Source organism: Myripristis murdjan, chromosome 23 (genome assembly GCF_902150065.1).
Source record: "Myripristis murdjan chromosome 23, fMyrMur1.1, whole genome shotgun sequence".
Lineage (NCBI taxonomy): Eukaryota > Metazoa > Chordata > Actinopteri > Holocentriformes > Holocentridae > Myripristis > Myripristis murdjan.
In genome coordinates this window covers 22,692,433-22,713,595 of record NC_044002.1, presented here as the reverse complement: position 1 = coordinate 22,713,595, position 21,163 = coordinate 22,692,433, and the positions used below count along the sequence as shown (strand labels likewise).

General features: G+C 42.7%; 1 protein-coding gene across 1 annotated transcript in view; it reads left to right on the top strand.

The window, feature by feature from the left end:
- LOC115355602 (NXPE family member 3-like) overlaps nt 1–17,321 on the top strand; it is a 45,252-nt gene extending 27,931 nt beyond the window's left edge. Inside the window, exons 5-9 of the mRNA XM_030046457.1 lie at nt 3,455–3,868; nt 6,600–6,892; nt 10,074–10,141; nt 14,890–15,096; nt 16,767–17,321. Coding sequence (XP_029902317.1) covers nt 3,455–3,868; nt 6,600–6,892; nt 10,074–10,141; nt 14,890–15,096; nt 16,767–17,314 — 1,530 coding nt within the window. The 3' untranslated portion in view covers nt 17,315–17,321. The remainder of the gene's footprint in view (nt 1–3,454; nt 3,869–6,599; nt 6,893–10,073; nt 10,142–14,889; nt 15,097–16,766) is intronic.
- The last annotated feature ends 3,842 nt before the right edge of the window (nt 17,322–21,163 follow it).

The window sequence follows — 21,163 nt, the reverse complement described above, 5'->3', positions numbered from 1 at the left end:
TTCCATCTGTCGTGTGTACTGTGGGAGTGGCTTGATCACTGCAAAGGAACAGAAGAAATGTCAGGGCAAACCCTGAAAACTGAATGATAACATAACATTGAGTCTGAGAGTGTCTGCTGAGGTAAGATCCATTTTATTCTTAAAGTATAGAAGAGCTTCTCGGCAAAAATGCTCAGTATCTATTACAGGTGTGTGTGTGTGTGTGTGTGTGTGTGTGTGTGTGTGTGTGTTGGGGGTGGTTCTCCCATTTTGCAAATGGCAAATTTCCAGATTTCCATTTTCCTTTTTTGTTGTTAAACCTTTTCACTTTTGGAGTGTCTGAAATTCCTCCCTGTTTGTAGCATATTGCTCGATACTGTTGTTCTGATTAGTTTTCAGAGTTAATGTTTCTCTCTCTGCGTAGTGATGGGTAACACGTCATTATAGTCTTTACATAATACATTTTTATATGTAATTATTTTTTACACAGCTGCAAATTCCAAGTTATTGGGCTGTAAGTGATCTCAATGTAAATCTCCAGTTTGTAAAGGACATCCTGTATAATGTGTTAAAATTGTTTTAATGGTGTTGAAATGTATAATGAACTTGAAATAATACTTTGATGGCATGACAGAGGTCCAGTTTTTGTGATCAGTCAGTCTCAGAGTGAAACAAACCTGCTCATCTTGTTTAAAATTGACTGTGTGGATCTCTCTCTCTCTCTCTCTCTCTCTCTCTCTCTCTCTCTCTCTCTCTTCCTCTAAATCAAATTCCTGTTGTAAGTTTTGTTTGATGTGGGAGATTATAAATCAGTGCTTGTTTATACATTAAATGCTACCAAATTTAAAGGGCACCTGTTATGCTTTTCCTTAGTTTCTGTCATATATGTAAAGTTACAATGTCAGATATTGTATGTGGCCAACATTTCAAACCATGAGGGAAATGTATATCTAAAAATAATTTCTGTGTGCATAAAGCTCAGGCTTTACACTGTTCCGAATACTAGAGGAAGATTTATTTTTTTGGTATATTTTTTGGTTTTGTGCATCAGACAAAGACAGTCCTGTTGTTGACATTTTAGTGTAAGAACTTCCTGATCCCATTCTCACAGAGGTGCACTCATTGGTACAGCAAAACATACAATCTCATCAGGCCCCCTGTAAATGGGAAACCCTTTTTTGTGGTTGGGAGTCCCCTAAAAATAGACTACATCTTACATACTGATGCGACCCACCATTTTTGCCTGAATATAAGATGATATTTTTATCTGGAAATCCACATCTGTAAAAGTGAGGTCATCCTATATTTGAAGACTAAGCAGGTGTGAGTGACATGGTGTGAGTCTTCACATGCTCCAGAGGTCAGAAATCACTTAGTGTCGCTTTAAAGTGACGTCTCTCAGATTCATGCAGGTTGTAAAGAGGAAAACACAGCAGACCACTGTAGAGAATGGTGCACTGTAAATGTTTACAGGTATATTCCAATATTTACGTTCTCTTGCGAGAAAGTGGTCAGAAAAGGTGAATTATTGGTTATTGGTTTTTGGTTTACTGCCATGTCCATGTGGCCTTGGTTGATGTATGAACAAAGTGAGGAACTTCCTTGGGGTCTGAATTTAGCTTCAGTGAATCACAAGCAATGGGCATTTTACATGGTTTTACAGGATTTCCATTAATCATGTCAAGATTTTTTACAAATGATAAAATTGCTTTTCATGAGATTTCATGTGATTTTTTGCATAAATGTTTTTTTTTATTCTTTAAATGTATCATGTGTTTGTTGTATGTAAACGTTGCATCAAGCTTAGCGTGAACTGGTGTGAGATGGAGATTAGAGCTGGCAAGTGGAGGAAATTCAACGCATCCCGTCCCAAGTACACTGCCATCTTCCTCTTCCTGGTTGTGTCCGCTGTGTTCTTCCTGCAACATAACATCAATGTGCTGAAGGTGAGAACACAAGGTTAAGCATAGCAACCTGCTATAAGTGCATAATAAAGGATTTATTAGTAAGCATTGTTCTTGGCATCTGTGTGGGATGAAGCATCAAACACAACTCACAGTTTTGGTTGTCACCCTCCTCTCTCAACACAGCATGAGGAGGTTGGTGATATTTCTCACACTTGTAACATCCTCTCTGAGTTTCGTTTTAATTTGTGACCTTCCTGCTAAGGATTGGGAAATGTTATCAGTGTCCATTTAGTTAGCAAGTCCTCCGATTTAAACCAGCAGATTTTGTGAACTTTGACGCTAATGGCTAGCTGGAATCCAGAGTGTGCTGGGAACGTTTATTCAGAAGATGTTTCGGGACGTGACTAACGGATACCGGTCAGGCCTGGAGTTGGGACTGCAGGTGTGAGAGACCAGGTGTGAGAGATCATTGGGCTCCAAAGAGGTGAAAGGACACCTTTTATTGGTCTCTGCTGTTAAGGAAGAACTGGCTTGATGGGGGAAGTTCTGTGTGTAAATGCAGTCCATCAGATCTTTTCACCTCGAGGAGAGACCGCTGTATCAGGCCAGCTGAAACCAGAATGGAGTTGTTTGTACAGTACCCATCCAAAGGCCCTCTCTAATGCTACCAGACTTCCTGTCAGTCTCTATACCCAGTTTGATATAATCTGCCAGTTGTAATCTAATGGGTCATGGTTGCCTCTATCTCAATGCGCTGCCGTTTATCCCAGAAGTTCTCCAAACTGAGCTTTACTATGTTGTGCTTTACTGTTGGAGCAGGGGACTGTGTGGATGTGTGGATGAATGTGCCTTGTCTGATGATGGGTTAGTTTGAGTGACTTCAACACATTCTCATGCACAAATCTTCCATCATTGCCTGTGGGGTCTTTTGCTGTTCTCTGCTTGAGTAATCACTGATGAAATTACAGCGTCTGTATTTTCAGAGGCCCTAGGTGGGTGTGGCTCATTTTCCTAACAAATGGCTAGGTGATACCTGCATAGATGATCCCATTCATCAACTTGTGCCCTCTGATGGCTATAATCACACAGCATCTGTCTTCTAGCCTTTGATTTTGTAAAGCTCTCACCAACGACTAAAAGCCTGTCTAATATTTACTCCAGTCTCACCTCTTGTTTGGTCACCCCTATATTTTTCTCTTCTTTTTTTTTTTTTTTTTTTGATTTGTCAACGTTTTCTTCTGGTTCTGGAAAATGTTTTTGGGGTGCAGAGTGTCCATGATAGAGGCACCATTCTACTCATTACATGTCAGTGTTGCATTAATAGCACAGCTGGAGTGGAAATGCAGGAAAGCTAAAGTTTTATTATCACTATAGTTGCTGTTGTTGTTGTTATTATGATCATTGTTGTTGTTATGTACTCAGTGTACATCCCATTCATTCATTCATTCCCTTTATTGAGATCTTCAATAAATGAGGCCCTGAGGTTTAGGTGTCTTCGCTTCTAATCTCGTCCAGTGTCAAACCCACTAACAATGTGTTTTTATCTTTTTTTCCCATCTCCTTGACAGTTTCAGAATAAAACCACCCCCACCACTCCTGTCCCAAACCACCAACACATCAACTGCAGCCACCAGCAGCTGTCGCCTGAGGAACGCCGCCTGCTGGACTCCATCGCTTGGCCTGAAACCCCTCGCCTCCCTGTGCCCATATCCCTGAACATGACCTCTGACCCCGCCCACAGCACCTTCACAATCCTGCCGGTGAGGGCAGGAGGTCAGTGGCATGTAGGCGATGAGCTAGAGGCTCTGATTCAAATTGGTGACTTCCAGGGTCGTCCAAAACAGTTCGGGGGAGATTTCCTGGTTGCTCGCCTGCATGACCCGGAGCTCCTTGCAGGTGTCGCCGGGCGAGTGGTGGACCACCTGAACGGCTCCTACACCGCTGTGTTTCCATTACTCTGGGAGGGACGAGCACAAGTTGAGGTGACACCAAAGTCTATATTGTTGTTTAGTGTGACTGTAAATGTGTGGATTGGAAGACAGATGAGTCAGAGTGGTAGGGATGGTCCGATCCGATCCACTGGATCAGTATCGGGTCCGATCCAGGCCCAAATGACTGGATCGGGTATCGGATTTTTTTTATTAGAACCCATCCGATCCGATCCATAAGCCCAAGCTATCTCATATATCCTCAACTTCACTTTGCGCGACATGCCGTAACACAGACGAGCTGTCGCCATGGTTGCCATGTGCCTGTGTTTTCATCACGTGAGCAGAAGCCTGCAGAGCTGTAGTCATGTCCTCCGTTAACTTTACGTTAACGGAGGACAAAAGCGCAACGTTTGCAATATGAGTGTCTCAAGGGGTGGTAGCAAAACCGGACGTTTTAACACAACGAACTTAATAAAGCATCTGAAGAAGCATCATGGAAAGGAGTACGAAGACCTTTTACAGGCGAGTGCAAAGAAAAACGAACTGTTTTTGTTTTGGTGCAGTAAATCTTGGGTCCGTTTCCAAAAGCAGGTTTAGTGAAAACTCAGAGTCTGTTAACCCTGAAATGAGGGAAACTCTGAGTTTTCCATTTCACAAAGGGAGGCAACTCAAACCAGACAAAGAGGGGTAACTCTAGCCTGTTTCACAGAGAGAGGTAACTTAAGCTCTCGGTCAGTAACCGCAGTAACAGACTCCATGAAACTAACCTGGTCGGGACCAGAGGCCTGTACCATGCTGGATTAACATAGTCGAGCTTTCTCTTACTTATCTGGCTTCACTTAACCAGACATCAGCACTCAGGATTTTCGGTACCATAAAGCCGGCTATCAACTCACTAATTCAACCCAGGCTTTCCAATCTAGATCTGTGCGCGCTCACATAAAAAGGGCGGAGTTTGCTGCATGCGACCAATCGCAGACATGGAAAAATCTACCCAAGTCGCATACGTCACAACCGAGGAGTAGACAATAATCATTAATAAATACGAGGAATATAAATCAATAATACAGGCAAAAAGCAACACAGTTGCAGCTGCCAACAGCCGCAAGGAATGGTGGCAAAAAATCGCTGACTGTGTCAATGTGTAAATTAGTGGGATTATAATCTGACTTCCCCTCCATGACGGCACGAGTAGATCTGACTGCAGTAACATTTGTGTGTTTAGTAAATGAATGTGTCTCCCACTCAGCCATAAACTCCTGCAGAGGAACTGCAGGAGGACCGCTGCCTTCAGTTTGAGTTTCGTCAGAATCATCACTTTGATTCACCTGGTTTTGATATTTCATTTTATAAATTATGATTATTCTGTTGGTTAAAATATTATTTCACTGTCACTTACAGACAGTAAAACATTTAGCATCAACTCCCATGTGGACTTTTCAGGGCAGACTCCCTAAATACTAAATATGAGCAAACTAATGGAAACCTAAAGGAGCCCAGAGGCTGGCGTGTATTTTATCAAACTTTTATTTAACCCTCTGAATTAAATTCCCCTAATTTATTTTCATAAACATTAAAAAAAAAATCATTAGGCTACATCAGTATACAAGATCAATTTTGGTTGGACAGTGCAGTCATGAGTAACAAAAAAAAAAAAAAAATACAAGAAGAATTGTAAAATGTATTAATTTTAATTTTATAAAAGAAGAAGAAAGGGAAAATGGGCAGGCCATTTTCCAAGAGAGCTGATTGGTCAGTAGGTGGGGCTTTTCTACCTGCTGAGCTCTTATCCTGAACTTAACCTGCTCCGGAGCAGGTTAGGTGTTCAGCATAAGTTACCACGGCAACGTAGCCCGATAAAAAGGAAGCCGCCTTTATGGTACAGAAAAGCCAGGGTTCAGCATGAAGTTAGCTCACTAAGCCGAAATCCAGCTTTATGGTACAGGCCTCAGGTTTTTCTCATGAAACCTCAAGCTTCTCTTTGTGCCCACCCTCTTTCAGCCACACACCATATTTAACCTCCTCATTCATTCAGTCAGCAGGCGAGTTTTGGCGCTGCCACCTTAGAGTAGCCAGTGGTTTCTCATGATAACTCAGCCTACTGGCCCAACCTCTCACCTTAGCCCTTCAGCTGTTAGTCTCCCCATTCAGACTAATGTGACAGACAAGTTTTCCCATCCAGCTGTCCTTTTCGTAAACTGTCATATGCATAGTCCCATTGGTTTTAACGATTACTCTGGCTTTGAGGTCTTGTGGTTTCAAACCGGTGATACAGTTCCAGTGTTCCTCTGTTGCTATGTATTGTTTCTTCACAGAGTTCTTTGAGTTTTACCTTCAGTTGTTGTGAATTTTGAAAAAAAATTGTAATCTCTGTGGATTTTAATTTTCATGTTAACCTACCAGCAAATGTCAGTGCCATTGAATTTCCTGGTACTATGGACTTTTTTACAGCATGTTTCCAACCCAACTCGTATCCCAAAGTACTGTTTGACACAATTACAGTCCTCAACCCTATTGTTACTGCCCTACTGACTGCAGTCACCAAGCAACTAACCACAATTGCTGACCAAAGCAAACAATGAAATAATGCAATGACTATTATTCTCAAGTTTGCAAGTTCAAGTTCTGTGCTGTGGTGCAACAGCATCCAACCATTACTATTTTGACACAAAAATCTTTCCTACTGGAGCTTCAAGATTCATTAACTTTCTTTTTCCTTTCTGATATGACCAAAGACAAATCATTGTTGGACTGTGTGAAAACGCTGGTTCTTCCCCGTCAGGTGATACTGGTTCACTCCAGTGAGGCCATCACGGTGCTGCACAGGCTGAACAGGGAACACCCGGGTCGAATGGCATTCAACAGCCTCTTCCGCTCCGGCTCTGTTTCTGAAACTACAGTTTGTAATGTCTGCCTGCCTCCTGACCAGCCACTGTGCAACTACACCGACCTCCACACGGGGGAGCCATGGTTCTGCTACAAGCCAAGAAATCTGGGCTGTGATACCAGGATCAACCACTTCAGAGAAGATGTCAAGAGAGTCCTCATGGCCAAGGAGGAGATCCTCTTTCTAAGGTGAGGGAGGGCTGGGAAAGACAGGATAGACCATTTGTGTGTCTTTGAGTTTTTAAACCATTAGCTATATAAGGGATAATCTATGAGTAGGCATGCGTGAAACAGTTGCTAAGGCATGACATGGAGGCAAATAACCATCTGACACAAAGCAGAGGTGATTCATTCTTTGTTAATGCACTTGCCTTTTTCTATAGAGAATTTTGCTTTACAGTTCAAGTTCATCTATCTCTCACAGAAGAACAGGAAGCTCTGACAGTTTTCTTCTTACAGCTAGAGTACAGCTGCCCAGTTTCCAACTGACGGATGACTTCACAGATAGCAGGGTCAGCTCTGTGCTTTTGTTTCAAATCCTCTTCTGATATGTTGGAAATGCCAGGAATCACATCATACTGCTCAACAAAGCTGTCAAGAATAGCTTTAGGCAACATAGCAAGAGATGTTACCAGAGGATTAATGGGACCAATTTCATTGGTGTTCACAGGTGAGTGAGACAGAGTATGTGTTTCTCATAGTGTTGGAGATATGAACATGCATTACCTGCCTGACTCAGGCAGGTAATGCTGTATAAATTGGCAAATTCCCTCCTCCTAAACCAGATTATTGACAGGTTCAGCATGGGGCCATCATGAAAAACCATCAGTGTTGAGGTTGAATCTCCCAACTCAGTTCTGAAGGTGAAACTTGAAGGTGGAGAGAGCAGTTGTGACACCTACAAATGTATGGTCACAATTGTTTAGTTGGAACTCATGGTAACTCATGTTTGAGGCATATAATACCATTTTTGCAGGCACTGCTGTGATCGGCTTTTGACAAGAACTGATGCTAGTCCATCTATGAACCCAAGGCAGACATCATTATCCAGGGTGCTCTCTGCATCGAACAGGACAGATGTAGATCAATAAGGACGACTTGATGAGGATGACCCTTAAGGAGTTCAATAGCTTTGTGGATTCACAAGTTGAGCACAAAGCAACATGAGCATGAGAGCCCCCAAAACTCCCTGTACATGATGATATGAATGAAACAGAAAGTCCTGTGTGCATCCAGGAAATGTAAAATTAAGTGTCACATCCACAACTATGCTACGGACTGCTTGCTGGACATCAGCAGCCAGGTGAGTCTCCTTGATCACCAGTGGGTAAAACCTTACCTTCCTGACCACAAACTACATCAATTGGCTGGGCTGATTAGAGAAAAGAATCTTTGAGCAGAGACTTGAGCAGTTGATACTAGGACTGGGGGACAGGGAGGATCCCATACCCACCCTTGTGCACCTCCTTCATGGTGCAATGAACCTCCAGGAAGTCAAAGCCACTGTATTAGTCAGCTGTATTCAACAAAACTCACCAATAATAATGAACCCTGTCAAAGTGTGCTGAAAGTGGGACTGCAGGATGTAGTTATTCCAGCTGGTCAGGTCAGGCATGTTAAGTGCAAAAAAACATCCACATTTGACGCAACAGAACCACTTGTGCTCTTTTAACCCAGTGAGAACAACCGTCAGTTACTGAATGTTGGTGCCAGCCTAATAGAGATTTGCCAGGCAAAGGTCCCATGTGTGAGAGTTCCACTTTGTAACAACACAAAACATGAAACTTAATGTGCAAATAATTTCTCTTATAATTGTCTTCATTTAACTAACAACTACTCCTGGCTGGCTCGCCAAAAATGTAGCACTGTAGCAGTGAAGTAAAATTTTTTGGTTTGGCACTAACTAGCCCTGAGGTTAGTGCTGCACAAGTTGACCAGCTAGCAGAGTGATGGTTCGGACAGCAGGGGGAAAGGAACTAAACATGTCCACGGAAAGGGACAGCAAAGGCAGGGATGACAAAACATGCAGCCAGAAGCAGAGTGAAGGTAAATACAGTGAAGCCAGGTTAACTGTGAAGCAGATCTGAAAGTTAACAGGGCCGCTGGGGAGCAGCAGAGCCACGACCGATACATAACAGTATTTTAACAGGTTAACACTATGATTTACTAACTATGTTAACATTAAATTAGGTTATATATAATTAATACAGAGCCTCAGAGTCAGATCTCAGACCCAAGTGTCTCAACACAGATATATATGGCCTAGGAAAATGTAAATATATACTCCTCCGGGTCGGAGGACTCTATGTTTACATATGCTCATTTCCTTATGTAGATCATATAGAGGCATCAATATTTAACTGAAACTCCTTGTAGTTACTTAAACTCCATCATTTTACCACGGGTCTTTTGTAGCACAGAGGAGATACGTTGGTCAAACACTCGGTATGTTGTGTTAGTGTATGTTTATGAGTTGTTTAATATAATAAATTATCTTGAAGGAGTAGATGTTTACCAGTAAGCTTGACTCCAGTAATTTAACAATATGTTAAATTATTTGTTTTAAAAATGTAAATTACTTATCAAACAGACCTAACAATTCAGCTACCAATGAATGAGCAGTAGTATGCCTGTGATAACACAGATTGAAAAATAAGCCGAAGTGATACCTCTTCTCTGAATAGACAAGCTAAGCCACTGTGCTGCTGTTAGCCAGTGAAAATAGAGTGGAGTGGCAACTCTTCATTTTGTTACACAATCTATGTCAGTGTGCTGCTGTAGCTGGAGAGTTTCTCTGCCTTTTGGCTCGTGCAGTGCCGGTGCAGTTGTTATTATGTCAAATTCCGCATTAAAAATAGATTCTGTTTTATTTGGCTAATTCCGCAACACGAGTGGTGTCCATGGTCTCTCTTTAGTCATCTGAACTTGCACACACTACCAAGAGTATCTTTGACACGGCTGAGTGGCGAGTAAGCCTGCGCATCTAAGGGCCTACCGGCGCATTGTTGCCACCTATCGGTCTGGACATGGAACAACAGTAGATTACAAGCAAAAAGGGGAGGAAAAAAAAAAAAAAAAAAAAAAAAGCACCGGCCGTTCTGGTATTCTCCAGAATGCAATGTAACTGCCCGGCTAGACTCTGCTCATATACTTCAGTTCCGCATTTTTAAAATAATTTTATAAGCATCGATTATTGACACTAATGCATCGATGCTGGCTCGCCCACATCCGCATCGCAATGCATCTAAAAATCTATTTTTTCTCCCACCTCAAGTCACTATGCAGTGACGCTCTGCTGCCATGGCATTTGCATTTTAATAATGTTACATATTGCCAGGCATTTAACAGTCTTTTGTGTGTTTCTCCTCAGAGGGGTCAACATGAAAGTCTTCATTTGTGCATCAGGGTCTAACATCGCTGTGCTGCCAAAGGAGCAAGGTATGAAAAGAGAAAGGAAAAGGGGAATACAGATATAAAATATGGATATTAATAATGTATATATATAGATATGTATGTATGTAATTATTTATCTATCGTACTGTACCGTACCGTACCGTACCGTACCATACTGTTGTCTGACACTTATCCGGGGCCGGGTCGCAGGGGCAGCAGTCTGAGCAGAGACACCCAGACTTCCCTCTCCCCAGACACTTCCGCCAGCTCCTCTGGAGGGACACGAAGGCGTTCTCAGGCCAGCCGAGAGACATAGTCCCTCCAGCGTGTCCTGGGTCTTCCCCGGGGCCTCCTCCCGGTGGGGCATGCCTGGAACACCTCCCCCGGGAGGCATCCAGAGGGCATCCGAAACAGATGCCCGAGCCACCTCAACTGGTTCCTCTCGATGCGGAGGAGCAGCGGCTCTACTCCGAGCTCCTCCCAAGTGACCGAACTCCTTACCCTATCTCTAAGAGAGCACCCAGCCACCGTGGGTGGCTGGATGAACAGAACCAGTGATAAAGGGCAGCCCTGCCGGAGTCCAACATGCACTGGGAACAGGTCTGACTTATTGCCGGCAATGCAAACCAAGCTCCTGCTCCGGTCGTACAGGGACCGCACAGCCCTTAGCAAAGGGCCTTGGACCCTATACTCCCGGAGCACTCCCCACAGGGTACCACGAGGGACACGGTCGAATGTCTTCTCCAAATCCACAAAACACATGTGGACTGGTTGGGCAAACTCCCATGAACCCTCGATCACCCTCCGGAGGGTATAGAGCTGGTCCAGTGTTCCACAGCCGGGACAAAAACCGCATTGTTCCTCCTGAATCCGAGGTTCGACTATAGGCCGAATCCTCCTCTCCAGTACCCTGGCATAGACCTTCCCGGGTAGGCTGAGAAGTGTGATTCCCCTGTAGTTGGAACACACCCTCCGGTCCCCCTTTTTAAAAAGAGGGACCACCACCGTGGTCTGCCACTCCAGAGGTACTGTCCCCAACTGCCACGCCATGTTGCAGAGGCGTGTCAGCCAAGACAGCCCCACAACATCCAGAGACTTGAGATACTCAGGGCGGATCTCATCCACCCCCGCCGCCCTGCCACTGAGGAGCTTGCAAACCACCTCAGTGACCTCAGCTTGAGTGACGGATCATCCAGAAGAGCATTTGTGAGGTCAGACAATGAGTACATTTACATGCACACCATATTCCTGTATTATTCGTGTAATATTGTAATATCCTCAATATTCCAGTTGTGCACAAGTCATGTAAACACATACTGAACCCGATTAAGGTCATATTCCGGTTGGAGAATATTCTGAATAAGTCCCCTGGCATATGCCTGTTTTAACCAGAATATTGTGCCATGTAAACACCTTAAACGGAAAATACCCCGTACCGGAATATTCAGTTACGTCTGCGCATGCTCAATTCTATCCATGGCCAAACCATGGATGGCAATTTGACTTACAATTTCAGTACAACACCACTGCTGCTACTGCTGCTGGTGTCAGTTGTAATAAAGTCTCCCTTTCACTATTTTCTGTCTCACCATGTCTTGCACCCTCTGCCTCACTCTCCCAGAGCTGTCTTTCCTATAAAGATGTGTCCGTCAGCTTGAAGAAGGCAACGCTAGTTAGTCACTGTAGACTTGACTGGCACTCCAGATAGGATTAGCCTAGCCTCTGGGTCGTTGAGTGCCCCACTCTCACATAGTTTTCCCACTAGGTCAGTTGCATTTGCAGAAAATGGGAAGGATGTCCCAGTCTTGCACGGCCCGACTCGCAGCCGCTCCCGGTTGTGAATCGCTTTGCTGTTCTTGTTAGTCACGTTGGTTGATTGATAGATATATAGATATATAGATATACAAACCCCAATTCCAATGAAGTTGGTAAGTTGTGTAAAATGTAAATAAAAACAGAATACAATGATTTGCAAATCCTTTTCAACCTATATTCAAATGAATACACTACAAAGACAAGATATTTAATGTTCAAACTGATAAACTTTGGGGTTTTTTGCAAATATTCATTCATTTTGAATTTGAAGCCTGCAACACATTCCAAAAAACCTGGGACAGGGGCAACAAAAGACTGGGAAATTTGAGGAATGCTCAAAAACCACCTGTTTGGAACATTCCACAGGTGAGCAGGTTAATTGCAAACAGATGAGTGTCATGATTGGGTATAAAAGGAGCATCCCCAAAAGGCTCAGTCGTTCACATGCAAGGATGGGGCGAGGTTCACCACTTTGTGAACAACTGCGTGAGCAAATAGTCCAACAGTTTAAGATTCAAGACTTTTATTTGTCCCCGAGGGGCTGCCACAGTAGCAGTAAAAAAAAAATAAATAAATAAAAAACAGCACAACTACAACCACAATGACAACAACAGAGTGAAACACACAAGGCAAAAAGTCACATAAAATCAATAGTAAATAAATAAAAAGTGCATACTTGAACGAAATGGGAACTAAAGATGATGATACCTGTACTGTACAGAGTTGAGCACTGAGATGGCAGAGGGTATGAAGGAGAATTTGTATCGTTTAGTTTTGGCTAATGGTTGCCTGAGGCGGGAACCAGAGGGCAGGAACTTAAATTCTAAATGCAGGGGGTGAGTTCTGTCGGACATGATGGATTTTGCCTTCTTTGGAAGCTGGTTATTGTACAGTTTGAGATGTTTTTTTGCTGGGTGCCAATGATTTTACTACTGACCTTTGTTATCCTGGTTAATGAGTTTAGAACAACGTTTCTCAAAATACAATTTCAAGGAATTTACGGATTTCATCATCAACAGTCCATAATATAATCAAAAGGTTCAGAGAATGCGAGGAACTCTCTGCACGTAAACAGCAACACCGAAAACCAACATTGAATGCCCGTGCCAAGTCACGTTCTGCAAGTGTTACAACAGAATGGCTTCATAGTAAAAGAGTGCGGATACTAGACTGGCCTGCCTGCAGTCCAGACCTGTCTCCCATTGAAAATGTGTGGCGCATTATGAAGCGCAAAATACAACAACAGAGACCCAGGACTGTTGAGCAACTGAAGTTGCACATCAAGCAAGACACCTACAAAGCTTCAGCAATTAGTGTCCTCAGTTCCCAAATGCTTATTGAGTGTTGTTAAAAGGAAAAGTGATGTAACACAGCGGTGAACATGCCCCTGTCCCAGCTTTTTTGGAACATGTTGCAGGCATCAAATGTTAGCATACCTGTTAGCAGAAGATGTGTCCTGTTTTGAACAGGGAAATTACAGGAGACGTTATGTGTGTTCATCACGCAGGCTGTAGTCTGTATATTTATTGAACAGAATCCTAATATTTTCATTTTCTCTTTTCACTCTTTTTCTCTTAATTTCAATCACAAATTGCAATAATCACAATAATCTTAAATCACAGTAAATTCCACCATTCACCCTTTTGCAATAAGCCACTGGATCAACCGTTACCGTCACTCACACACATACAATGTACACTTTCCTACCATAGTGAACCTTAAACTATATTATACAAAACCCTGTGCTAAGCATTTGTGTTAAGGCACAGATATAAAGGAGCTCTCGTTTTTCAAAGGTAATAAACAACAATGAGGCCGCCATTTTATAAAACCAGTCACTTTTCACTACACAATTCCCAAATTTTTAACATCAACAAAACATTACATTAACACTACTTCCTGTATCAGCCTTTGGCAAAAATGAAAGAGGAAAGGCTTATGAGTCCTTAGAAATAAGTTGTGATACTTTAGCATATGTTACTAACCTGTTTTGAACAGGGAAAATACAGACAGGAGACATTATGTTTGCTCATGACGCAGGCTGTAGTCTGTATGATGAACGGAAGCCTCCATGGTCCATATAACCAGTGTGTAGATGTAGAACCAGTGCTCACTTGTGCCTAGTGCTCCACCCGGTGGCGTAACTGAATAACTAACATTACTTCATATATTCATCATTTCGACTGATACACTTTAGAAAACACATTTAAATCTGGCCTCACCCAAAGAAAATATCCAAAATAAAATAAATAACTTTACAATTTGTAGGTGTCACATTTACATTTTACACGACGTCCCAACTTCATTGGAATTGGGGTTTGTAGAGATAGATAGATAGATAGATAGATAGATAGATAGATAGATAGATAGATAGGTGTGTGAATGTGTGTGTGTGTGTGTGTGTAGATATAGATATCAATATAAGGCAGTTCTGAAGGCAAAAGGGTGTTTGGTTCAACCTTGTACTTGCAAGGTGCAACTAATAAAGTCGCCCATGAGTGTTTATACAAACATCTGTCTATCTACCTATTTATCTATCTGAGTGTGTGCTATACACAATAATTAAGCTTAAAAGTAAATGAGATATAGTTGATATTAAGGGATAGTCAGCATCTTTCAACAGACAAGCATTTGTTGACAAGTGGCTCTTGCCTTATTCAATATCGTAGATGTGCAGACGTATCAAAGCAGCTAGCAACACAAGCTAATGCATCGTCTATGTTTCTATGTCTGAGATTGAAGCCCTAATGTAGTGTCTGACAGGTGCAGTTACTCTCAGTGACTGCAAAAATTCAGCACAAAGTCAGCAAAATAAAACTTTTCTGTTCCTAAATGGTCCAGAGACAGGTGTGTTGGATTTGAAAGTAAAAAGCTCCTGCAGATTATCCTTTTCTTTAGCAAACAGACAGATTTTAGGTTGGGTTCAACCACACAGATGACATCCACATCACAGATGTTTGTCTTTATCTTCCTCTCAGGACAACCAGAGGTGAAGAGCAGCACCGTGAAGCCTGAACCTGCTGGATATTACTACCAGGGTGCATGGCAAGCACTAGGAGGCGCCACCATTCGCCAGTTCAACAACGCCTCCGCTATCAGCCAGTGTCTGACAGACAAGGTGGTGCACATGTACGGCGACTCCACCATCAGACAGTGGTTTGAACACCTCAGCAGAGTTCTGCCAGGTAAATGATGCATTTTCATAGTTTCTTAGTACAAAGAATTGCTCCTAGTGACAAAATTCCAAGAAAATTCTTTGAATTATAATATTTTCTAGGAACTTCCCCTTATAGTTAACTGTAGGTTCAGACCAAAAAACTGATGGTGGATTGCTCTTTGTTTGTAAAGATAGACTGCATGGCTGGCTGCTTGACTTTATAAGCCCGTGGTAATGGGACTGAATAAAACACCTGAGTTCAGTGATTAAGAGGTGTGTCCAAGTACTTTTGTCCATATAGGAGTGGTATTTCTGTGACAGTTCCATGATTATTGATCTTGAGTGTCCCGGGCTCCTAAAACCAAGATACACTATATTGCCAAAAGTATTCGCTCGGCTGCCTTCACACACATATGAACATGAGTGACATCCCATTCTTAAACCATAGGATTTAATATGATGTGGGCCCATCCTTTGCAGCTATAACAGCTTCAACTCTTCTAGGAAGGCTTTCCACAAGGTTTAGGAGTGTGTTTATGGGAATTTTTGACCATTCTTCCAGAAGTGCATTTGTGAGGTCAAACACTGATGTTGGACAAGAAGGCCTGGCTCGCAGTCTCCGCTCTAATTCATCCCAAAGGTGTTCTCTCGGGTTGAGGTCACGACTCTGTGCAGGCCAGTCAAGTTCTTCCACACCAAACTCGCTTATCCATGTCTTTATGGACCTTGCTTTGTGCACTGGTGGGCAGTCGTGTTGGAACAGGAAGGGCCATCTCCAAACTGTTCCCACAAAGTTGGGAGCATGAAATTGTCCAAAATGTCTTTGTATGCTGAAGCATTAAGAGTTCCTTTCACTGGAACTAAGGGGCCGAGCCCAACGTCCGAAAAACAACCCCACACCATAATCCCCCCTCCACCAAACTTTACATTTGGCACAATGCAGTCAGACAAGTACCGTTCTCCTGGCAACCACCAAACCCAGACTCGTCCATCAGATTGCCAGACGGAGAAGCGTGACTCGTCACTGCAGAGAACGCGTCTCCACTGCTCCACTGCACTGAGTCCAGTGGCGGTGTGCTTTACACCGCCGCATCCGATGCTTTGCATTGTGCTTGGTGATGTAAGGCTTGGATGCAGCTGCTCGGCCATGGAAACCCATTCCATGAAGCTCTCTACGCACTGCTCTTGAGCTAATCTGAAGATCACATGAAGTTTAAAGGTCTCAAGCTATTGACTCTGCAGAAAGTTGGCGTCCTCTGCGCACTATGCGTCTCAGTATCCGCTGACCCCGCTCTGTGATTTTATGTGGCCTACCACTCCGTGGCTGAGTTGCTGTCGTTCCCAATCGCTTCTACTTTGTTATAGTACCACTAACAGTTGATTGTGGAATATTTAGTAGCGAGGAAGTTTGACAACTGGACTTATGCACAGGTGGCATCCTATTACATTACTATTACAGCACCATGCTGGAATTCACTGAGCTCCTGAGAGCGACCCATTCTTTCACAAATGTTTGTAGAAGTAGTCTGCATGCCTAGGTGCTTGATTTTATACACCTGTGGTCATGGAAGTGATTGGAACACCTGAATTCAATGATTTGGATAGATGAGCGAATACTTTTGGCAATATAGTGTATCAGTTTTGAGTGTTTTTATGTAGACTAATACTCTCCCTCGATAAAACTTTTTTCTGTCTTAGACCTCAAGGGGTTTAACCTGCACAGCACAAAGCAATGTGGACCGTTCATCGCTGTGGACATAGCACGAAATATTATGGTGAAGTTTCACTGCCACGCCCCTCCAATCCGCTCCACCATCTCATCCTTCGATCTACGCTACATCGCCAATGAGCTGGACAGGCTGGTTGGAGGCTCCAACACTGTCGTGGTTTTCACCATCTGGGCTCACTTTGGCACTTATCCCGTCGAGGTGTACATACGGCGACTTCAGAGCATCCGCAGGGCGGTGCTGCGGCTGCTGGACAGAGCTCCTGACACGCTGGTGGTCATCCGGACAGGAAACCCCAAGGCCTTGAATCTTGACGTGGCGCTAATCAACAGCGACTGGTACTCCCTGCAGCGGGACAAGGTGCTCCGGGCCATGTTCAAAGGGCTAAACGTTCGCCTGGTGGACGCCTGGGATATGGTCCTGGCCCACCATTTGCCCCATGACCTTCACCCACCGCCCCCCATTATCAAGAACATGATAGACGTCCTCTTGTCCTACATATGCCCACCAAAAAAATGACTTGTTGTGTTTGTGTGTCTTTGGTGGTGGTACTGGTGGTGTTTGGGTGGGGAGGAAACTATAAACAGTGGGCCTCATTTATCAAAGCACTGTACAAAGGATTTAACACCAGTAAGATAACAGTTCCTCCCTGTGCACCATCTTACCTCTTCATAATGATCAATGATGTGATCACAAATCAGCACCAAACTTGAAACCAGGCATCATATTGATCACACAAAGTGAGATAACTATTTTTTCTAAATCAAACATTTTCCTGGCTGTTGAAAATCTACATGCCCTCAGACCAGATGTGAATTTTATCTTACTGATATGCTGAAGGTGAAATTGGTGAATGACCATCCTGTCATTGAAATGAGCAATGGCTTCATCCATTTCCATACAGACATGATGTATCTATAGACTTATATGTTAAGACAAGCAAACACACAAACCTGAGTTTGATCCGTTTAGTATTTTTGATTAAAAGGAAAAACAACAAAACAACAGCAAAACAACAACTAACATGTTCATTGGTTGCGAGCACTGGTCATGAGTCACGACCAGTGAGAAATGTGTTGTCTGGGTAGTGGAACCTAACCTAACAGACCGGTTGAGGGATAACAGAGCAGGAGAGTTTGTTGCTGTCTCACCCAAAACGTCCTGTCTGAAGAGTCTAACCTGTCATATTTCTCTCCCACTGATTTGCACTGAATTGAATACGGAGCAAATACGGAACACAATGTGTCCTGTATCATCAGTTCACATGCAAAACACATCTTTTTGTCTACAATTATGGGACAATTCTGTATTTTACAGGACAAGTGGCAACCCTGCCTATGAAACATAAATGTCACAGAACCCATCAGTAACACCAAGTGGTGCAGTATATACATGCTACAGATATTTATGAAGTCATTCCTATTAAATCTGACATGGGCTGCATTTCTGGGGTGAAATTGGTCCATGTATTCTAGCTGTAGTTTTTTTTTCTGAGTAAGAAGCTCATATTTACAATTACAAAAATATGGCATGAACACACTATAAGCAGTCCTCACTTAGTAAGCTCTGCAGTGTTGCATTATGCACCTTTGAACTATGATGAAATTAAACTATGTCTCATTTGCTGGATGCTTACTTTAAATGGAGTATTTTTAGTGAAAGATCCATGTGTGTATCGTACCAGGAACTTATGAGGTATTTTGCAGGAGATTAAGGAAGTAAATTGTGAATAATTAAGGGGAAACTCTGAGGATGAAAATGACGTATCTAATGAGGAATTTTACTACAATACAGGTAAATGTAATTTAAACTTAATTATGCGCTTTCCTTTAGGTAGATGTCCCTTATTCTCTTGTATGCTTATTATTCCACCAGATTTTGGAGGATAACTCCACCTGCATAAACCAAAAACATACCAAACATGTGACCCAATTGTGAGAAGTGTGCTATTACTTTTCTAATCATTCCCACTTAACGGTTTTTCACAGTTTTGCCATTCTATCTATCTCTCTAACTGTGTATGTGCATATGCTACTCATTTAATTTCAGATCATGTCTGGGAAAACAGTTTTCAAAGTGAGATTCTGGGACCTCCAGCAGTACTTAAGGGGCTTCCAGGAGGTCCTCAGCAAAATGAGACATATTTTGATTTCATTATAGTTTAAAGGTGCACAATGCAAAATTTCACTTAGGCCTAAGGAGTTCACTGAAGACAACTTGTGGTGCGTTCATTGATCACCTCACCTTCAAGCAGAGAGGAGGAGCCAGTCTGTGAAATCACCTGGTGGAGTTTTTGGTTGAAATAAAAACCTGCAACCTCTCGGCCCTCCATGGCACGTTTGGACACCCCTGCCTCAAAATATTGTGTGTATTGAAATGTTTTTCGTACTCTTGTTTGCACTGGGTTTCAGTGGGGATTTCCTTCTCTTGTCCACCTATCCTCTATGGTTTATTCCACTTAGGGAGGGTCCAGGAGAAGTATATACTCACATTTTTGGTGAGTGAGAGGGGTTGGTAGCAGTCTGCTGTGAGGCTTTGTTACTTCACGCATTTTTCAGTTTGTTTGCTCCTCATTAATTTTCATGGGACTTTTGTTACTCTCCAGTTTGATTGTTGTTTGGGTTAATAAAACCACTGACTTTTTTGCACAGACTTCTGCCTCCTGAGTCTTTCCTCCAGTAAACATTTTTTCATCATTATTACTCATCCTCAGTGCCAGACAGCCACACTAAAATCCCACATCAGTGATAATCTGTTACACACATATTCCTTTTGTGCAAACTGATCAGACTCAGGTTTGTGTGTTTGGATATCTTAATATATAGGCCTGCAGGTACATTGTGTCTGGTAAATAGATGGAGCCATTGCATTTTCATTGATGTGATTATGTCATTTGTGTTATGTTACTACCAGAGTGTGTGGTGAGCACTAGGGGGCGCCAAATTTCAGCAGTGCAGCAACTCCTCTGCCATCAGCCAGTGTCTGAGAGACCAGGTGGTTTACCTGTACAGCCACTTCGCTAGCAGACTGTGGTTTGAACACCTCAGTGCCAACCAAGTTAATCAAACTGCAAAAAAGAGCAGACAGGGAGAGAGGAAGATAGAGGTACAGCATCTTAAATGTTTGGCTTCACTGAAAAGTCATGAGCTATTATTATTAATACCATATAACACAAATAGTAGCTATAACAAAGAAAGGCCATTAGTTAGACTGGTTTAGAGTGGCTTACTTTGTCTCCACATACATCATCTCATTGTGTTACCTGCAGGAAAAACTGCCATCAAAGAGTTTATCAGGAGAGCAACGAGAAAGAAGAAGAAAATCCGAAATGTCGTCAATAAAGCCTATTGGGAGCTCGAATCCAGTGTGTGGATTTTCTTCTTCTTTCTCGTTGTGACCCTGTGATCATCCGGCACCTGGCCTAAAACAGGATTGGATGTGCGCGCAACCACTCTGTCTATGTTTATCAGGAGAGCAGACAGAAGGAAAAGGAGTCAGAGCCGCTGAGGCTCAGCTGAGCCTTTGTTGTGTGTATGATTTAAAAAATGTTTAATAAATGTACCCACTGAAACCAAACCCATACCCTTAATGAGGCTGGTAGAGGGTGTCTTGCCTGAGATATCAAGAAGGTAAGAAACAGCCGTCATTGTTTCATATAAAATAGGGTTCAAACAGGAGGAGGCACATCTACATACTGACAGAGACTGACAGCCAGTTATTAGCTGGACATGTCAAACAAGTCAACATAAATATTGACTCATGGTGAAGACACTCAAGTGCAAATATTATTCATGCATTAGCAGACAGAAGTAAACAGGATTTAGTGTCTGTTCCCGGACAGTAAGAGAAGAGTGACAAAGGCTTCATACACACATACACACATACATATATAATCCATAAGGGAACTGGTCCTGGACATGTACGTCAGCCAGCTGTCGCCTAGAGCTCGTCTTTCATAACAAATGAGAACAAATTTGGAAAAACAAATGAGAATTTGTTGTAAATCATTCATGTACTTGTCTTATTTCTGTAGACTTTAAGTACTTTGTGTTTGTGACATAATTTCTATGTTTTTATTTTATTGTACTGTATTTGTTCCTCATTTGTTTTGTCTTTCTACTGGTACAATGCCTTGTAAAATATTACACCATGAACATCAGATACAGCAGACCAATCCCCACTCATCTTCAACATCTACATATCCACACACACATACACACACACCCCACCTTCTGCACATTTGTAATATCACCGTAATCTGTGCTCTCCATCCGTCCCATCTCCAGTCTTGGTGCTCGTTGCGTTGGTGGTGAACCTGGACGTGGCTGTGGCTGCTGCCCCCACTACGATCCCCGGCAAACTTCAAAT